Source organism: Ctenopharyngodon idella, chromosome 5, assembly GCF_019924925.1.
Source record: "Ctenopharyngodon idella isolate HZGC_01 chromosome 5, HZGC01, whole genome shotgun sequence".
In the NCBI taxonomy this organism is placed as follows: domain Eukaryota; kingdom Metazoa; phylum Chordata; class Actinopteri; order Cypriniformes; family Xenocyprididae; genus Ctenopharyngodon; species Ctenopharyngodon idella.
In genome coordinates, this window is record NC_067224.1 from 3815850 (window position 1) to 3837329 (window position 21480).

General features: G+C 37.6%; 2 protein-coding genes across 7 annotated transcripts in view; one reads left to right on the plus strand and one right to left on the minus strand.

Moving 5' to 3' along the window:
* kif1c (kinesin family member 1C) overlaps positions 1–10536 on the plus strand; it is a 60177-nt gene extending 49641 nt beyond the window's left edge. For all 4 annotated transcript variants that reach the window (XM_051893413.1, XM_051893411.1, XM_051893410.1 and 1 more), the window contains 7 exons: positions 321–404; positions 1250–1430; positions 1759–1831; positions 4250–4348; positions 5421–5591; positions 5918–6292; positions 7612–10536. In XM_051893413.1, coding sequence (XP_051749373.1) covers positions 321–404; positions 1250–1430; positions 1759–1831; positions 4250–4348; positions 5421–5591; positions 5918–6292; positions 7612–8523 — 1895 coding nt within the window. In that variant the 3' untranslated portion in view covers positions 8524–10536. The remainder of the gene's footprint in view (positions 1–320; positions 405–1249; positions 1431–1758; positions 1832–4249; positions 4349–5420; positions 5592–5917; positions 6293–7611) is intronic.
* Positions 10537–14078: 3542 nt separating this feature from the next.
* LOC127513509 (voltage-gated potassium channel subunit beta-3) overlaps positions 14079–21480 on the minus strand; it is a 47606-nt gene continuing 40204 nt past the window's right edge. For all 3 annotated transcript variants that reach the window (XM_051895354.1, XM_051895353.1, XM_051895352.1), the window contains 4 exons: positions 21101–21195; positions 20805–20925; positions 20459–20547; positions 14079–19218 (listed from right to left, as the gene is read on the minus strand). In XM_051895354.1, the coding sequence (XP_051751314.1) occupies positions 19129–19218; positions 20459–20547; positions 20805–20925; positions 21101–21195 (395 nt within the window). In that variant the 3' untranslated portion in view covers positions 14079–19128. The remainder of the gene's footprint in view (positions 19219–20458; positions 20548–20804; positions 20926–21100; positions 21196–21480) is intronic.

Here is a 21480-nt window from a genome sequence, read left to right on the forward strand (position 1 = left end):
GCTTGAATGGTTTAATAGCGCTTGAATGAATGATAGCGTGATCATATAATGTAATGCTAACTGAAGGATGATGGGAAAAAATGGATGCTGCATTAATTGTGTTAAATATTTTAGCACGTTAAACTGAAATAGTTACATGCGTTAACACTTTAAATTTGACAGCCCTAGTAGTTTAATAAGGCAATATGGTTTTAAAGACGATGTATTTTGCCACATCAACAAGCGATGCTTTGGGCATAACAAAGCCATTTTTATGTTTTTAATGTTTGAAATGCATGTAATCAGGTCTCAAACCTAAATATCTGTGTGTGTGTCTGCAGTGGTGGTGACTTTGGAGCCGTTAGTTGGAGCAGAAACGTACGTCAATGGCAAACGCATCAATGACGGTGTTGTACTCAAGCAAGGTGACTTTTTTTCAGTTCATTTTTTGATGTGTTTTTATTTCTGTGGTTCAGAATGGAATACTAGTATATTGTTTACTACACTACAGACCTTGCAGTACATACTGCCTACTATTATTTTAAATAAAATGCTGTTATACAGGACAACTGTAAACATGTCAAATACTTTCATTTGGAAATAACTGCAGCTATTTTGCATTTTTAAATCCATTTAAAGGGATAGTTCACCCAAAAATGAAAATTGTCATCAATTACTCATGCTTGTGTTGTTCCAAATCCATAAGACTTTCGTTCACATTCAGAACACAATCAGCGAACAAACATATAGCATTTAAATAGACCCTTTTCACATTTCCGTGTTTCTTCAGAAGCGGAAGTCGTCATAGTTGGGTAAACTATTATAGCAGTGAATGAGAGACTACATTAAATATGTTTTTTGTGTTCCCATTTGCTCAAATAGCAAAAGAAAAACTCCACAATATTGTTTTCACAACTTTCAAAAAGAGGGAAAAAAAATAGAGAGAGATTGATAACGGCAGTCAGAAGAGAGAAAGATGTCAATTTTACCATCACTCCCATAGCCGCTTGCCAGTTGATGAGTCAAGAAAGAAGGAGAGTCAAGTTGAATTGTGGGATACAGCAACCAGTGCATTGCTCTCTGGTTGTATACTTTACTTTATGGCAAATGTCAGTGGTCATCTGGATATTCTGTTCACAGAAAATTGTCATACTATGCACAGTTTTGTGTGATGCAGAAATAGTAGTCTAGTAACATGTAATTCCCAAAATGTATCTTCCTACAAAAACATACTATAGCCTGAAAACTTGTTTGTTCTTTGCTTGTATAGGTAACCGTATAGTGATGGGGAAGAACCATGTGTTCAGGTTTAACCACCCTGAGCAGGCCCGTCTAGAGAGAGAGCGCAGTGCCACACAGGAACAGCAGGGGGAGCCAGTGGACTGGAGCTACGCACAGAAAGAACTGCTGGAGAAACAAGGCATTGACATAAAGCAGGAGATGGAGAAGAGGTAAAAACACATTTAACAGATGTTGCTATATGGAAAGATTTGTCATAGCCTTGTAAAAATGTATCTGAAATGAATATAAAAATGTGTGATCAAGCTGGTTTTTGGAACGAGGTTTCTAGTTTGTTGCTGGTCCAAGGTGATCTACTAGTCATGACCAAAATGGTCTACAGGTCAACCTCAGCAAGATTTGTTGGTAGTCCATCTGATCAATCTTCTAGACCAGCAAAAAAACATGTAAAACCTGGTTTCAGCTATTTTTTTTTTTTTTTTCAGCTGGTGTTTCCTTGCTAATGTTTTCTCTCTCTCTCTCAAACCCACTCTGTCTTAGACTGCAGGATCTGGAGAATCAGTACCGCAAAGAGAAGGAGGAGGCCGACCAGATACTGGAACAGCAGAGACTGGTAAGAAAAGTAGGGAGTAGGGTTGTCAAAAGTACCGACTTTGGCACCAAGTCGGTACTGAAATTTTAAAAATGTGATGATACCAGATATGTCTGTGATTGGCTACAATGATCAACGCTTCAAAGACAGCGCTTACACAGATACACATGGGAGCATTTGAAAGCAGCCGTCTATCAGCAGATCCCTAATATATCCACTAATAGACGCCTGCTTTCAAACACTCCCGTTTGTATTCGTGTAAGCGCTCGGTAAAGAGCATCAAAGATATCTATTTACAACATGTTTTTGAAGTGTTGATCATTGTAGCCAATCACAGACATATCTGTTGAGCGTGTGAAAACAGTGACCAATCAGAGAGAATCTGTTCAACAGTGCTCAAAATGCTAGGGGGAAATGCTGGTATCGTCACATTTTTTTTCAAATTTCAGTACCGATTTGGTACCAAAGTCGTTACTTTTGACAACACTATAAAAGAGACATACAGAATGTGTAGTGTTGGGTACTCCAGGACCGGGCTTGGGAACCACTGTCCTAAACTCTGCTCTTTCTTGTGATGCAGATTTAGGCCCCGTTTACACCTGGTATTAAGATGCAATTTGGTCGATCAGATTACAAGTGAACAATGCTAAATACAGGTGTAAACGGGGTCTAAAACGTTTTGAGCTTGTCCATTTTTCGACCACTTTCAGTGGAAGGCGACAACTTATTTGACTGGATTGCTTTTGTAGTGTAGACGCTTGTGGTCAAATGCGTTCAAACAGTCACAAAAGTTTATTTCATCTATTAGATCGAAAGATCATACATTTACATACATTTACCCGCCCATAGACCCTCCCCTCGAAGAAATCAGGACAGAAGTGGTTGAAAGTGGGCAAAAGGATTAAAACACCAGGTGTAAACGGGAATGTGTCTCCCTCGTCTACTATGGGATACGATCGACCAAAATGCATCTTAACACCAGGTGTAAACGGGGCCTTTAGAAAATTCTTTTAACCGATTAACCAACATTATTAACCTGCTAATAACCATTAACCAATAATACAAGTATTTAAATAGACATTACAAATGCCAAAAGTTTTTCTTTCAAGTCTGTACTGACTGGGACAAAAACAGGCTAGAAATTATTATTATTATTTATTTATTTTTTATTTTTTTTTTTTTTTACTTTAATATCTAAAATAACTAATAATTAAAAACACTTTCTAACAGACATATCTAAATGAATTAATGTGTAACAGTTAACACATTATGTAACATAATGTGGAACAGTTAACATATGGATCATTAATATTTGCCAGTTAAACCATGGCATTAAGGCCCCTAAATACTCACGGTGAAGTTCTTTTCTGTTCTTCACTTAGGGGTAAAAAGAGGTTTGAAATAAGTGAGCAGCGGTATACTGTTAGCAAACATCCTGACGCCGCCCACATTGCTGAGAGCAGTGCTTAGATGAATATATAAATATGTGCTTTCCTCTCAGTAACACAATGATCACACAACAAAAATGACAGCGGTGAGAATACAGCCGTTAAGAAAGCATCTGATCATAGCGATGTGGATATGTTTGCACCAGCTCTGCAATTCAGCACTCCAGTCATGTTTATTTATATACCACTTTATACAGTAGACAGCTTAAAAGCAAGCAGCTTTAAAGTATTCAACTTGAAAAACAGTGTCCGTTTCGCTTTCAGTTAGAATTAGGACTTAATTTTCCACAATAAAGCAGCTCTCCACTGTGTTCATGTTTTACTCATGTCTGACCTCGAACCGGAGAAGGTTTCCACATCAAAGAAGGCGGAGCCACAGAGCCACACCTACCTATTACATCATTGCCACAGACCAATGGTAGTATGAAGGTGTTTACCAGCCGGAAAGTTCGCTTTGGAAAGCTGTTTCAAACTCCCGAAAGAAACTCCAGAATAACTTTGTTTTGGCCTGATTTTGTTCTGAATGATGTCACACCGGTTCGTTTTTCGATTTCTCTTGAAGTATATCGGGCTTTTATTCTACCCACACATTGTGTCCCAATCATTCTCGTTTAGAAAGATCAAGATGGGCAGGGGTCAGTTTGGTACCCTATACCCTTGTTATAACCTTGTTATAAACGTTTTTCTTTGTTTCAGATGTTTTCTCAATACAATACTGCATAATACTTTTAAATTAGTCTTTGAATTCCAGATTTTCAATGTGGACCTAGCTTTGCATCAAACTGTATCATGACTCCAGCCTCCTGAGTGCTTTGTGTGAGGAGCGCTGTGTGTGTGGTGGGCAGAATGGCTGGCTACTGTATGTAGAGCGCTCCAAATCAGTCCGTTAAGAGGTCCCGTGACATTTAGCACGTTGCCATAGAAGCTACAGTAAATGCAGCTCACTAGGTTTTAGAAACAAGCTAATGTGTCTTTCTGTCTCTGTGTGCAGTATGCGGATTCAGACAGTGGTGATGACTCAGATAAGCGGTCCTGTGAGGAGAGCTGGAGGCTCATCTCTTCTCTCAGAGAGAAACTACCAGCCAACAAGGTCAGACACACACCACTGTAACACCAGTGCAACAATCCTGAACTCTGTTGACTTGTTTACTTGGTTTGTCTCTCTGTCTAACACATGCACAACCAACCTTGTTTTGAAATTGCTTAGGTTGTTGATTCATTAAATAAGCTGTATTATATATATTTTAATCCAAACTCGTGCATTACTTTATTTAAATCATTGCTCAAAAAGCTTTTGTCGCAAAGCTTTTATATGGCTTCACAAGAGTTTTTTTGGAATTTTGCACACAGGTTACATGAACCACTTATAGAATATATTATGATGCTTTTTTTTAGTCATTTTTCAGTCTTCATTCACTTTCATTGTATTGAAAAGAACGGCCAGGATATTCATAAATTCTGCTTTTGTGTTCCATGCTAGAAAGCTATATAGTTTGGAACAACATGAGAGTGAGAATATGAAAAAAGAAATTTATTTTTTAGGATAACATTTCCCATACCTTGCATGTTATGCTAATAAATATGCAGTATTTTGCTATATTACCAAGAAAGAAAGGAAATTTTTATTAGAATATTATGTATTATGCATTTTATTCTTGATAAAACATAAATGGCTAAATAAGCTTTTGATTATTGACAAGGTTTTTTTTCATTGCATCTCATGATTTTTAATGAAGACCGGATTTAATTTTAGATGTTATCAAAAATAGACTTTAAAAAACCTTCTAGAAATTTTTTTTTACTTTCCTTTATTTGTTGTTTTATATTTTATAGTTTTTTACTTTTTCTTTTTTTACTTTTTTTCTCGCCATGAATATATCCGTGGTAGGTGACATGGCGTTACATTATAAACATTACAATCAGTTAATTTACATTATAATCAATTAATCATTGCATCTTGCTGTCATTTATCTAAAAATAATATAATCTTATATCTTGAGTGTTTTTGAGAAGCGGCTTTAAAATAGTTTGAGCTTTAAAAGCTCATCTCAAGACCACTGCATTCTGTTCCATACTGTTTCACTGTGCGTAGCTGTTTCTGAACACTTAATGTCTGACACTGGACAGGAAGTAAGTCTTCTGTTCTCGCTGATTGTTTGTAGATGCAGTCTATCGTGAAGAAGTGTGGTTTGCCCAGCAGTGGGAAGAGGAGGGAGCCGCTACGTGTGTATCAGATCCCCCAGCGCCGCCGCATACCTGCCTCCCAGGAGTCCAAACACAGACTCAGCTTGGAAGAGCTTCGCACACAGGCTGTTAAAGAGATCTGCTATGAGGTGCCTCATTGTGTTCAAGTCTAACTTTAAATCTAAAATGGGAAATGCAGGCTCCTGAAAATGGTTTGTTTCAGGACTGAGAAAGAATATTATATGTATTGTTAACATTGTTCTACAGTACATTACAGAGACATACTAGACCATAATGATGATCCTTTAAAATATAAATTTTAAACTTTCTCAAAACTGCATGCACCAATCTGATTGGCTTGTCACTGACCATATGTATATTAAAGTCTATGTATATTAATGTATAATGTTTCAGACACTTACATAAGCAGGAGTTTACATTAATAGGAGCATCTCTTTTTATGTCTCCTCTTTAGGTGGCGCTTGGAGACTTTAGGCACACACGGCAAGAGATCGAGGCCTTGGCCATTGTCAGGATGAAAGAGCTTTGTCGGACATATGGCCAAAAAGACCCTCAGGAGAGAGAGACCTGGAAAAGTGTGGCGAAGGACGTATGTGAGACTGTGGGCATCGGAGAAGAGGAGGGAGACCGGGAGGAAAAAACAACAACAGGAGGAGGAGGAGGGAATGAGGGAGGAAAGACCGATATGGGAGATCTCAAGGCTCATATTGACAAGTTGACTGATATACTGCAGGAAGTGAAGTTGCAGAATAATATGAAGGATGAGGAGATACGATCGCTGAGGGATCGCATGGTGAAGATGGAGAAAATATTCCCTGTCGAAGTTGAGGTAACGCTCATATATCTAGAAACAGCCACATAATGTACCTACACTTCTCCCCAGTCCATTTACTAACTGTATGATGCAAACAAAACTGGCAAGTGTTAGCTGAAAATCTGATTGACTTGCCTTATGCAACTTTCAGGAGTTGGTGCACCAGCCTGCCTGGAAAGTTTCTGCTAAAGTTGTGCTTAAAATTTATGCAATTATCAATTCTGAAGAAAAATAGTCACTGTGTTGAATTATTCATCTGTTAATACGGCATTGATTATTTCCGATAAACCTGTCCCGAAATGGCATTTAAAAACAAATTGTGTTTGATTTCATCTTGTGTAACCATCCTATTATTAGACAGTTTTGCTTGTGGAATAAATAATCATTGAAGAAGGAAATATATAAATCATGTTCTTGTGTTAAAGGTGTAGTCGTGTAGTGGTCGACCAATATATTGCCAAGGCCAATAAATCGGCCAATATTGTGTTTTGTTTTTGTTAAATTATTGGCTTTGGCCATTAAGAGTTCTGTTTGGATGATAAAGCAAGACTTTTATTTTGACACCACTGAGAACAGAGATTTAATCACTGTCTTTCACTGATATTACTATCACATCTCGGAGCAGCTCTCGATTTTGAAATAGTGAGAAACAATATGTTTTTATGGAAGCTTGTTTCTGCCACTAAATAAAAAAAAATTAAAAAGGTAATTTAAAAAGTGACTTTTTATCTCTCAATTCTGACTTTTTTTCTCAGAATTGCGAGATTTAAACTCGCAATTGCGAGTTACAAAGTCAGAATAGCGTTTTTTTTTTTCTCTCGCAATTGTTCAATTCAATCTCGCAATGATTTTGAACTGATTTTTCTGACTTTAGAACTGACTTTAGAACTCTTTTTTTCTCAGAATTGCGAGATATAAACAATTGTGAGTTATAAAGTTAGAATTGCATGATATACTCGCAGTTGCATCTTATAGTCAGAATTGCAAGAAAAAAATACTTTATATCACGCAATTCTGACTTTACTCTCAATTCTGACTTTATAACTAGCAATTGTGAGTTTATATCTCGCAATTGCAAGGAAAAAAGTCAGAATTGTGAGATAAAAAGTCGCAATTACTTTTTTTTTTTTTTTTATTTCATGGTGGAAACAAGCTTCCATATGTTTTTTTTATAATGTAATGGAGTAAAAAGTAAGATATTATGCGTTGGAATGTAGTGAAGTATTAGTTCCTAATAAAGTACAGAAAGAAGAAAATACACTGAAGTACAGACACAATTCACTTTATGCACCTTTAAAGCCAATGTCAAGATTTTCATGGTATTTTTATTTCAGGGTGACGATGAGGACATCGAAATTGGTGGGGCCAGAGCTGATGAACCGGCAGCACAAGTCCACAGACGCGATGAGGATTCTGGGTACCGGCGGGGTCGTCATCGTTGGCAGTACCCAGAGAAGTATCACGACCCTAAACGGCGCAAAGGAACCAACAATCAGCCAAACAATGCCCTTTACACCGCTCCCTCAGGACACTCTCAGAACAACCCATTTAGTACGGCATCATCTCGATTATCAAATTCATCTTTCAATTCTCAAACCCCTCGCAACCCCAATGGGCCTTTCTTACCAGGCACCGGACGTTTTTTGCCGCCTCAAGAGAGGAAGCTACAGTTCCCCTTTAAGAATAATCCCCAGCACAGAGGCTTCATCTGGGGCCCGTCTGCAAGCCAAGAAGGTGGAAAGGACCCATCTGCTCAGTCGTCCTCCGATCCTGATGTGGTTCATACCTTCCAGTCCTCTCCCTCGCCAAACAAGGGCCAATGGCAACACAATCATCACCAACAACGGCGCAATCACGGTAACAGAGGCTACGGTAACTGGGGTAACAGGCAACGACCACGAAACCGAGGACGGAATCCATTCGATGGATATTTAACCAACGAGCAGGCTGGGAACGCTGAGCGTAAAGACGGTGGGTCAGTCCAAGGGCAGCACAAGCAAGGTAGAGCACGCTACTCCTGGTACAATCCCAATTTTGCTTCAGACCAGTCTGTTGGAGATGGATTCCAGCACTATAACTACAACCAAAGCAGACAAGGTCTTTACAAACACCCCAACTCACAGTACAACCACTACCAGCACCCTCATAATCAGGACAACCCTCCAGAGATGACCCAACTAAGGTCTGAAGGCAATCCCAATCCACCTTCTATCCCAGATTGCAACAGCACCCCCATGGAGACCTGATTTCCTCTGTGGAGACCATGATCTTTTGCATAGTTCTTGGAAAGGACTCTTAGAAACCTCGGACCCTCAGATATACGGTGTTGTGGTTTGTTGTGGAAGGGTTTTAGATGCTTGGAGCGTCCAGAAAGGGAGAAACTCCCTAGTGCAATAACAATGCTGTACGAAACATTTTATGCACCTGAATTTTTATGTACATATTGCAGTTTCATACCTGCACCTACAATACCTGATTTTATGTGCGCACATATCTATGTTATTCAGATGTATATATTATCTATAAGTAGGTTATAAATTGAAAGCATATGTATTTGCAAGAGAATTGAGCTTCTTATGTCGCACAGTGCACTGCAACATTGACGCTATGGCCTGAGAAGTACTTTATATGGCCTATCAAGCTGTTTGGAGAGTTCTGTTGGATATCTGATGATTTTACATTGTGCCTTTTGAAAAGCCAAAGAATTTGGAGATTTAGTAGCCCTCAGACTCATAACTGCTTTGGATGCTGCCTTTTTTATAGCTGATGTTTTTCCTTTTTTATCTTCCCATTCATTTATTTATGTTTTTATTCTTGCATCCTGAGGGGCATGTGTTTCAGAAATTGTCTTCTGTTGTTAGGTGATAAAAAGACATGGGATACATAATCCTTACACGGTTGATTGCAAATAGTTGAGGTAGCAAATTCTTTTTCTTTTTCTTTTTTTCTTTTTTGTTACCTTGTCCTAATCAGGCACATTACGATAAAGAGACAATAGCCGTGTTTCCATTACCCTTCAAATTGCGCAAATTGAAATTGAAAATTGAAAATACGCCCAATGGAAGCACGTCAGTTTCACCAAAACTCCCATATATCACAAAAAAGGTTTTACGCTCGCATGAGGTGGTTTTTCAGGCAATTTGAAAAAGGATTATTTTGCAAAACTGCAATGGAAACAGTTTTTCTGCATTTACAGGTCACCTGGCGTAGGTAAAAGTCAATCATTTTTTTTTAAAGATGGAGCGGTATGTTTGGACAGACAACAAGACAGAGTTCTTTATTAAACTCATAAAAGACTAAATAATTACTGGATTCTAAACAAAGAAATGCCACAATTTATCAAGACCTTGAAGCAGATAGGAGAGAGAAACACCCAGAAACACCTCATACGTGGCCGATCCCAAGTATAAGATGCTTTCCTTACCATTAATTGAAATGACTTATCGTGAGAGGAAAACAATATGCTTTAGTCGCATTACATCAGGTAATGGAAACGCTGTCATTTCGCAATAGTTTTTTTTTTATTGACAAAAGTTTTGCGCAAATCTGTAATGGAAACTCGGCTAATGATTCTGTCTCTTCTCTGTTAAGGTGCAATCACACTGACAATGTTTTGCTGCAGCAAAGCGACAAAGTAAATCATTTTCAATGAGAGTTGGCAACAATCGAAAGGCTGTTCGCAATGCAAACAACTTGAGCGGAGTTCAAATCCCGCTCCACATACAGCAGCTGTATACTAAAAACCGAATGATCTGATGTGTTGTTATATTTATCGCTTCATGCATCATTTAACGTACAGGGAAACAATCTTTGGTGTTTGATTCATATTTTTGGCCAGAATAAGCTGCGGAGTGGACCAGACTTTATACCGATAGTCAACAGTCTGACTCTTTGATACTAGCCAAATACTGCACCCTAAGATGCTGATTGTTCAGATGATGAAATATCTTTCCAAAAGACTTTCAGTAGACGACAACTCCATAAGATTTTTCAGTTTTTGAAAGTGACATGACCTTTTATACAGCGCACATCCCTCAGCCTTATTTTTCTCCATGTTAAATTCAATATGGTGTCTACACTGACTAAGGTCTGTTATTAGACAGTTCTGGTTAAAGAATAAATCATGGATAACAACCATTGAATTCTTGCTGTATTCTTGTAACACCCGTTTAGGACATGCTGTTATTCCCATTTTGACCTTTTTTAAGTTCTTAACTGACAATGATCTAAAACTGAAAAAATAAATAATTTTGCCTTAATTGTCCCAGGTGATGTATTTGTTTCATAAAGGCACAATGAATTGTTTGTGTATAATTTCCTAATACAGATAAATAGGTAAGCAGTAGTAGTAAAAATAAGAGGATTCAACATTTAGATTACATACGCAAATGTGCATGTGTGAATGCATACTAATGCTCATACACACAATCATTCTTGCTGACTGCTTTTCTCTACTATGAAAGGCACAATAATCTGTAACTAATTTATTTAGGTGATTTTGGAGCATTAAGTATGTGTGTGTGTACTGTAGCTACTGTACTGTATTATGCACATTCAGCACATTGTCACTGGTGCAATGATCTCAACACTCCCACTCTCAGTGGGACATGAGGCACATATTTTACACTAAACCAGCACACATTTATCTACCCGCTTTCTGCCACATGGCTATTTTCAACCCTTTGCGAAAGAACTGGGTCAGCTGTGCCATCCACATCTGATATTACACACTCACATACAAGCAAAATATTCAGATATATTTCTGCTAAGATATTCAGATATATGTTCATCATTGTTTTATGAGGAATTTGAATTTTTTTTTTTTTTTTTTTTTTTTTTGTACACTACAATCCTGTTGACTCTCTTTGATGTAAAGAGACAAAATAACTGAATTAAAGATGTACATGACCCTTGGTTCTTAAAGAACAAATGTAAATTATTTCATTATGTACTCACCTGTCATTCCAAACTTCCCTAGTGGAAAAAGAAGTGTGCTTAATTGTATTGAATTTGCACTTTTAGGCCAGTTTCACAGACAGGGCTTAGCCTAAGCCAGGATTAGGTCTTAGTTCAATTAGGATATTTAAGTATCTTTTACAGTATCTCACAGAAGTGAGTACACCCCTCACATTTTTGTAAATATTTTATTATATCTTTTCATGTGACAACACTGAAGAAATGACACTTTGCTACAATGTAAAGTAGTGAGTGTACAGCTTGTATAACAGTGTAAATTTGCTGTCCCCTCAAAATAACTCAACAACAGCCATTAATGTCTAAACCACTGGCCCTGGTCACATGGTTCCCTCAATGAACTGTAGCTCCCCAGTGCCAGCAGCACTCATGCAGCCCCAGACCATGACACTCCCACCACCATGCTTGACTGTAGGCAAGACACACTTGTCTTTGTACTCCTCACCTGCCGCCACAAACGCTTGACACCATCTGAACCAAATAAGTTTATCTTGTTCTCATCAGACCACAGGACATGGTTCCAGTAATCCATGTCCTTAGTCTGCTTGTCTTCAGCAAACTGTTTGCGGGCTTTCTTGTGCATCATCTTTAGAAGAGTCTTCCTTCTGGGACGACAGCCATGCAGACCAATTTGATGCAGTGTGCGGCGTATGGTCTGAGCACTGACAGGCTGACCCCCCCACCCCTTCAACCTCTGCAGCAATGCTGGCAGCACTCATTCGTCTATTTCCCAAACACAACCTCTGGATATGACGCTGAGCACGTGCACTCAACTTCTTTGGTCGACCATGGCGAGGCCTGTTCTGAGTGGAACCTGTCCTGTTAAACCGCTGTATGGTCTTGGCCACCGTGCTGCAGCTCAGTTTTGGGTCTTGGCAATCTTCTTATAGCCTACGCCATCTTTGTGCAGAGCAATAATTCTTTTTTTCAGATCCTCAGAGTTCTTTGCCATGAGGTGCCATGTTGAACTTCAGTGACCAGTATGAGAGAGTGAGAGCGATAACACCAAATTTAACACACCTGCTCCCCATTCACACCTGAGACCTTGTAACACTGACGAGTCACGTGACACCGGGAGAGAAAATGGCTAATTGAACCCTTTTTTTACATTTTCACTTAGGGGTGTATTCACTTTTGTGGCCAGTGGTTTAGACATTAATGTCTGTGTGTTGAGTTTATATGAGGGGACAGCAAATTTACACCGTTATACAAGCTGTACACTCACTACTTTACATTGTAGCAAAGTGTCATTTCTTCAGTGTTGTCACATGAAAAGATATAATAAAATATTTACAAAAATGTGAGGGGTGTACTCACTTCTGTGAGATACTGTATAAACGAACACTAGAAAAACACATTACTGGTGTGCATCTTGAGACAAAACAATGGCACTGACATATTTTAAGATCTGTCAGTACAAGTTGTTTTCAGTTAAAACAGCTCAAACATGCATTTTACTCTAGAGCTAGCTTAAGCTTTGTTTGTGGAACCAGGGGTTAGTGTACTTCATCTTAAAAGTAAATACTTTTAATAAACTGTACAGAAAATATTATTGAAATAAAAGGCCTCTTAAGTGTACTTAAAGAGAGTGACTATCTTTCTTATTCAGCAGTATCTTTAATCATAAAACCAAAAGACAAAAGAATTATGAAATTACAAGTAAAGATGTACTTTAGTCCTACTTAAGTTGGTCAAAAAAGCACTCTAAAGTTTAGCTAACTGTATTTAATATAAATTCAAACTATAATACATTTTTTTTTTATTTAATTGCGATTAACATCTAAATAAGACAAATGAAAATTACATTAAGTATATTCTTTCAAAGTATAGAATTTCCATAATAAGTACTGTTATTAAAACTATGCTAAAGTGTACATATTTTTCACAAAGGTTGTATGCATTTCTTCATTCTGTGGAACAAAAAAAAGATATTTTTTTAAAATTCCTCTAGTGTTTTTCTCTAGTATCACTGGCTGCTAGTTGCGTATTACAGTTGTAGGGAGTTGAGCATATATGTATTTCATAAATAGATTAATATATGTATGATTTGTCAAGTAACAATCAGGACGGTACTAAATAAAAAAAAACAACAACCCTAATCCTCATGAAACAATACAGACCATGTAGTTTCTGCATGGGGTTTATAAACTTATGAATAGGGATGCACAACATACCGGCCACCATATTGGTTTCGGACGATATATGATCATTTTTAATCTGAACGTTATCGGCCAGATAAGAAAATTTGGCCGATATATTAAAGCCGATAAATCATGTATTATTTCCTTCAGCTGAGACACTTCAGATGCTCACTGTTCACTATGATGGTTTTGAATTGCTTGAAATATGATTGAAATCACTTGCATCCCTACTTATGAGTAAAAATGTTTATGAATACTGCTGAACTCATTGTAATGTCTAATGCGCAAGAGGTTCGAGGATGCAGTTGTGTAACGTTTGTTTCATCAGATAAATCACTGGTATGTTTTTTTTCTCACAGCTGCTTCATACTGTCTGACAAAACTGGCTCATACTTCATTTTCTTTTTCTGTTGATTATGGGATGAACTTAAACCCTAACATGTTTTTGAAAGACTTACTCAGGCAGAGAATATCCTGAATGTCAAATCACTTTTAAAATGCTGGATTTGTTTTAAATGACCTTTTAGATGTGTTTTAGAGTCTTGTGTGCTGTGAATTTGTGCTGTTGGATGACATTCACATCATTCTTCAACACAGACGTGTGTATGTGCGCATGAGTGCTTGAGTCTATCATGCTGTGATCGTCATGCTCCAGTAGTTGACATAAATGACTCCTGTGACAATAGTTTTCTCCACACATTTTAAAGGCAAGCAAGATACATTCAGTACAGGGCATGTTTCTTGTTTGTTTGTTGTTGTTGATTTTTTTTTTTTTTTTTTCTCATTTTTTCTTGTTGCATGACAGTAAATTTAACATATTCAGGCAAAATTACCATATGAGGGAGTGCACTAAATGTATATATACATTAGTGATATACACTAATGATAGTTCAGTCCTGCTAATGATTATGCATGTTGGTTAAAAAAGATCAGTCATTTCGATGCCTTTCCATCTTGCCAAAAAATGTTTCAGTAACCAACTCAGGTGCAATACTTCCAGAAGTCATTGAGCACTGTAAATACAAAGAGACAGTAGAACCAGCCAGTGCTGAATACAGAGGTGAACTTGGATTACCACTAAAGGGACTTGTGTTGCTTCATTCAGAAGTGACACAGGACCAGCTTGACCATTTGCCCTTTACCTTTAAGTATGCTGAGAAAAGCAGCAAAACTGATCTCAGATCTGTTATGCTATGCATTCCCTGTTTAATAGAGTAAAGCTGCGTTCACACTACCAGTGACAGAGCGACACAATCTCATTCATTTCAATGGAGAGCTGTATTTTTTTGTGATAATCCAAAAGCTTATGGAAAAATCCTATTGGTTTTTTGTCAAGGGTACCAGTATGATGCTAATAAACCTGTCATCCCTGCACCACTCATGTTTAACTTTATGCAAATGAAAAGCGACTTTCGGGAGTGACAACCAATAGGAGTGAAGTCAGCGGAGCGCATGTGATCCATCACTACATCCTGTAGTGGAGAGTGTCGACGGCAGTGTTGCCAAGTCCACGGTTTTCCCATGGAATTTGGCTACTTTAACACTATTGCAGCGAGTTGTTTTTTATGTTCGTGGGTTGAAGCGATCACAAATAACATGATATTTAGCCCCTGAAATGCGTTTGGGCTAGTTTTGGGTAGAAATTGGGTGGGTTTTGTTGTGAAAACCTGCCAACCCTGGTCGGTGGCAAGATGGAGGAGATTTAATGTTAGCAGTCATCAACTGTCCTGTAATTTATGATATGTCTCCATGTGGTACTCGCCGTGCCTGAATAGTTTTGTGAAACCAGATAGACTGGTGCCATATTCGCTGCAGATAATAGCCGTGATGGCAAAGAGCACTCGCTGTTTCTCGTTCAACTTTAATTTTAAGCATTTTATGTACTGATTCCCTTTATATTTAGACTTTTCCCTCCAAAATGTTTCTTTTTAATGGCAAGAAAACTGATTCGTTGTCTACAACATGGCATAACATCCGTGAATGTCATTCATAAACGTTAGGCAACCAGTATGGGAACACCCACTATAGCAACCTCAGACTGTTCAGATTCAAAAAATCTGATTTTTTGCATATCCAGATTTTATCCAGATGGATTTCTGAAAGTCTGGATAGCAAAAAAAAAAAAAAAAAAATCTGATTCAAACCACATGGAAGTGATTTGAAATGTGATTCCAGTCAGGTTTTTACAGATGTGTGTCAGTCTGGATGCTCAAATCGGATTACAAACTGTCTTTAGCATCACTGGACACACAAATCTTATTTGATCACTTCCAATTAATGGTGTGGACAGTCTGCCTGAAAAGATCTGATTTGGGAAAAAATCTGATTTACCTGCAGTCTGAACATAGCCAAAGTCGCTGGCAGTGTGAACGCAGCGTAAAGCTTATACTTGGATTTTTTTGTGGAAAGCACATCAAGCTTTCCAGTAAATTTTCAAACAACATAAAAATAAAGAATCAGATTGTAAGTGTAATAAATACAGTGAATCTTACTAGCTTTGCTGACCTAGGTCCGGTTTCTCAAATTCAACACGTTACCCATATTAAAAGATTGCAAAACTGATCTCAGTTCAATATACAGGGTATAATTCTGTCTGTGCCTGTTTTTTGTGCTGAGCTAAATGTTTTTGTCTTTTTGTTTTGACTGGGTACTTTGTTTCTGCCATGGAATAAAAAAAAAGGTAATTGTGACTTTTTATCTCACAATTCTGGTTTGTATTTCACAATTCTGACTTTTTTTCTCGCAATTCCCAGTTTATCTCTCATACTTATGAGGAATTGCAAGTTATAAACTCAGAAATGTGAGATATACTAGCAATTGTGAGAAATAAAGTCAGAATTGCAAGATAAAAAGTCGCAATTAACTTTTTGATTTTTTATTCCGTGGCGGAAACAAGCTCCCATAGGGTTTAGCAGCATGCTGTCAAATTACCACAGAAAATTGTTTTTCCTTGTAGCTTTAGTTTGCAAAAATAAAAGATGCATTTTTACAGTAATGCACTCGTAATAGTGGAAGCCTATGGGGCAAGGCATTGTAATATGATAAATGTTAAAATATATACAATTTTGAAAGTGTAACCACAAGTCTAATGTGAGAAAATCTCTTACTAACCTTCTCTGTACAAAGTATCAGCCGATCTTCACATTTCAGCTTTAAACCTTGTGGTGCGTTTGCCCCTAGATGTCATTTTAAATGCACTACTGTAAACAACATTTTTATTTTTGCAAGCTGAGGATCAGTCCAAATGATTATCTGTGGTAACAGCAGGTGGATTTATGAGCCACATTCTGAGGCACTGCACATTGTGATATTCAGTAATGACTGATGGGAAATGAACAATAGATATTTAGCCAATCTGTGTCTTTCTATCTGAAATCATGGAATGACACAAACACGTTAAAAGTGAAGCGCTTCGCTTTTCATTGTCACTGACGCAGCTTGTATTTGTCAAACACACAAAGCAATACTAGCACAGTTCTCTGGTCATGTTAACCTATGACCCCTCATGACTATTTGTGAACTATGACTTTTAAATTATGACTCTGTCCACTTAGTGCAAAGGATGCTGACCGCTGAAGCCAAGCCCCACACATGTGATGCCTTACAAAAGTATTCAGACCAGGAACCAATTTTTAAATTATAATGAATTACAAATCCTGCATATAAGGTGTGTATCTTCTGCACCACCAAACAAGCACCAAAAACAGATTTGCAAAAATAATGATCCTCTTTTTGCCTGCTATTATTCGAGCAAACAGTCCCTGCCGTATCTGGCCCAGTCATACTTCCCAAACATACATCTGCGTGAAATGGGCGGGACCTGATTTGTTGTGGGAATTGATTGGATGTTTGTGGTTTGCTATTGGTGGATCTCATGTGAGTTGTCCCGCCCTCACGCTGTGCTACTTTCTTTTTATCACGACTTTAATGATGTTTGCATTCAAATTTTCAGTTTCAGTTCTGAACAAAAATCTTTTTTTAGATTTTCAAACTAAAGTAGAATTTTTATACCATTGCTACAACTCATTCTCACGGCAGTTCATAACTATTTTGTGTTTCGGCGAATTGGTGGCTAATTTGTATGAATTCATACAAATATTATTCATGCATTACACTCATGGTTAGGTTTAAGGGGCGGGGTTAGGGATCATGCTTATGTTTGTCCTAAAAAATCAAACATATCCATACAAATGACTGTGCAATTCATACGAAATCAATGTTTGGAATGGTTTATATCACATTGTCTTCAAGCGCTTCAGTTTTTAATGGTAAAAGAGTGAGCGGTAAGATGTTAGTAGTATAAACATTTAACAGTTTTACTAAAGAAATGTTAAACGACCAACAACTTTTATGTCAAATTTGGCTTTCTGAATGGAAAAAAAATGTCATTCATAACTGAATGCGACGAGACTAGAAGCATTTTTCTGTTTTGAGTTTTCAAAATATTGAATGTGTGCATATTATTAAATAGAACTATTATTTGCAAAAAGTTCAAATTCATTCTTAAACAGTTAAAGTGATTCTTATTCTTGTTCTTTTACTGATCTTCTTTCTTTTTCTTTATTCCCCTAAATCCATTTAAATCCTTTATTTATTTAATTTAGTTTGAGGTATCTTTCATGTGGGAAGAGTTCTGCATCAGTTGTCTGTAATAGTGACTAAAAGACTTGTTTTTAAATGCGTGAATTGGTGAAGGTCTGAATATGTTTGCAAGGTACCGTATACACACTCACACACCCCTCCCCTAACTTCTCTTAAAGGGACAGGTGCACCATTGTAAACACAAGGAGAGATGGAAAGGAGGGAAATGGAGGAAGACTTGTGATGTGTCCAAACAGCTGTTTGCAGTTGCTGCATGTTGTTCCCGTCACACGCCGGAGTCTTTGCCACGCTCTCCTGCACCGCGAGAATGAAATGTGACAGGCAGCGAACGCCCCAACAAACGGGACGGGCACCTCAGAAACATCTCCGCTTGTGTAAAGTCCACCTGGCTTCCATTTTCCGAGTCACTCAGGTGCAACACCAGCATTGGAGAGTTGGAGCGAAAGAGTCACTTCATGCACGCGCGCAAACACTCGTTCATACTTTCTTGAGCACACACCCGCACATCCAGGCCCACGCGGAATCTGAGCAGATTTCCGCAGAATGCCCACGATTCGCAAACTTTTACACATCATTCGCCCGGCACATTGTTCATTTAATAAATATTTGATAATGCTTCCAGCTGCCAATGATAATATAGCACTCTTAGCTTCATTTAAGTCATTTTATCACATTTGATCCATTGCACAGAATTCCGCAGTTGGAACAGTGGAATTCCGTAGTGAAAACAGTGGAATTCCACAATGGAAACTGCAAAAAAGAACAGATTCCGTCTGGGCCTGCTGATAAAGAAGTTTTTTGACACTCATTCACCTCCTTCAATCGGTAGTACTTCCTCCTGGAAGACTGAAAATTCAGTCTCTCCGAATAAAGAAATGGAAAAGTTCTCGTTCGTCGCATTTCTGTGATGTTGCAGACAGCCGTTTCCATGTTTAATTGGTAGGTTATGTTGGGATATTTGAGTAGGGTTACAGAAAGCAGTGCGGTATGGGCTGGAAGCATGTTGAAGAAGGCATGCAGGTGTTGTAATATACGGGAGAGCAGAAAAGCGATGGTACGCCGTGTTCCGTCTTTTCCCCCTTGCTTTCTTTGTCTTTTCTGGCTGCACATGTTCATGTCATCTCTCTAGTTCCCTCACGCACGTGACTCTTTCTTGGAGTGAGGCTTGTTGCCCAGGAGAGCATCCATCTCGCTCACAGTCTGAGGCGTCATCTGAGACAGCACCTGGAGAGAATATGAAAACAGTGTTATTAGAACAGCTGTGTCTCATTGATCAAAAGTGTCAGTAAAGACGTTACAAAAGATTCTATTTTAAATCATTGCTGTTCGTTTTAACTCTCTAATCAAAGAAATGTATCAAAAAATGTATCACGGTTTCCACAGAAATATTAAGCAACACAAATGTTTTCAACATGGATAATACGATTTGTTTCTTGAACATCAAATCAGAATATTTGAAACTTTGTGAGAAAGAAGCACACTTTAGCACACTTAAAAAAAGTAATTATTATGTAAATAATATACTTTAAAAGAAAGTGTGAATTGAATGTAATGTTTTCAGACACTTAACTGCATGTTATTTACAATTAAATGAATTTATACAACTAAATGTATTATAGATACAATTAGTTGAACTTAAGAGTGCTTTTTACCCACTTAAGTACATCTTTATATGTAATTTCATAATTACTTAAGTGAATTAAGTGTAGAATTTCTAGCATTTATGGTAAGCTAAAATATACTTTAATGTCATTTCTATTGAAACGTACAGTATGTCATGTATTTAAATATTTGTAATTACACATTTATGTGTAATGATAAAGTTGCAAATATAGTACATTTAAAAAATATTTAAAAATAACACACATTACAGTAAAAATTATAAATCATAATTACTTTACATGTGCTTTAGTATGTTAGTCAACATATCAAAATAAGTGCATGACAAAAGATTTTAAAGTAAAACTTTTAATTTTACATTATTATAAAAGTGCACATTTTAAAAGTGTACTTAAGTGTGTTAAGAAACAGTAGTCTAGAACTACAGTAGATTACTTTCTTTAAGAACACTTAAGTGGACTTTTATTTAATGAATATTATATTACCTGCAAGTATATCTTTTTTTATTTTTTTTATTTACTTTTAAGATTTAAAGTGCACTGCAAATACACATGTAATACAATTAAGCACACTTCTTTTTTCACAAGGGAATGATTTCTGAAGGATCATGTGACACTGAAGACTGGAGTAATGATGCTGAAAGTTTTTCATCACAGGAATAAATTATTTTAAAATATATTAAAACACAAACTCTGTGTGTGTGTGTGTGTGTGTGTGTGTGTGTGTGTGTGTGTGTGTGTGTGTGTGTGTGTGTGTGTGTGTGTGTGTGTGTGTGTGTGTGTGTGTGTGTGTGTGTGTGTGTGTGTGTGTGTGTGTGTGTGTGTGTGTGTGTTGTGTTTATTACCCGAAGGGCTCCAAGGTTCTCAAGAAGCTGGTCTGTATTTGAGACACCGAGAAGTACAGAACTGACCCCTTCACTGCGCAAACACCACGCTGAGTGAGAGATTTCACAATGTTATTGTAGACAAGGACTTTTTTTATTAAGAACATGGAGACATTTGAATGCACAGACCGTTCAATGACTGTCTGATGCATATTGCATATAAAAACGGCAAGCACTTTCTCAGTCTGGCATGCTCTAATATGACTGGCTGACTTTACACAAAATGATTCTTGACTAAAATAAGCTTGAAAGTCAACCAGACCATTTGCACCAATAGTCAAAAGTGTGGCTGAGCAGAAAGACTCACCGATGGCAAGTTGAGCAGCCGTGCAGCCCAGCCTGTCAGCCACCAGATGGAGCTCTTTGATTTTTGCAAGCTGTCTGCGCCCTTCTTCACTGTACACTCGCTCCTTTAGCCACTGATAACCCTAAAAAACAATCGAACATTGATAAGAGACCATGTATTCATCAAGTACAGGGCTGTAATATGAATGTCATTGCATTAGATAACAAAATATCAAATCAAATGACATCAAGAAATTGAAAAGAGATACATATAGGGAGGAGAGAAAATCTACGCTTGACAAACTCTTTATGACTCACTTTCATTGCGGCTCTTGAACAGTCTGGAACGCCATCGCTGTATTTTCCTGTGATCAGCCCACATGCGAGAGGAGACCAGGTCATCGCTCCAACGCCTGGCAGAGCATGTGACAGTCACAAAACATGGAGTTTAAGTTGACATCTGTCCTAATTAAACCTCAAATCAAACAATTAAAATCATAAAATAAATTAATTATTTTTAAAATGTACACAATTTAGGAAGTCGGTCATTACAAAAGTTGCATTTGCATCATAGTACTGTGGTGTAAACTACTTCTTCAGTCCATTTTGCCTTTATATTTTCAAGCTGGAACATGGGGACAGGGTTAGTTTCATTAAATAGCCACTGCCGGTAGATGCTGTATTAACAAAATATATAT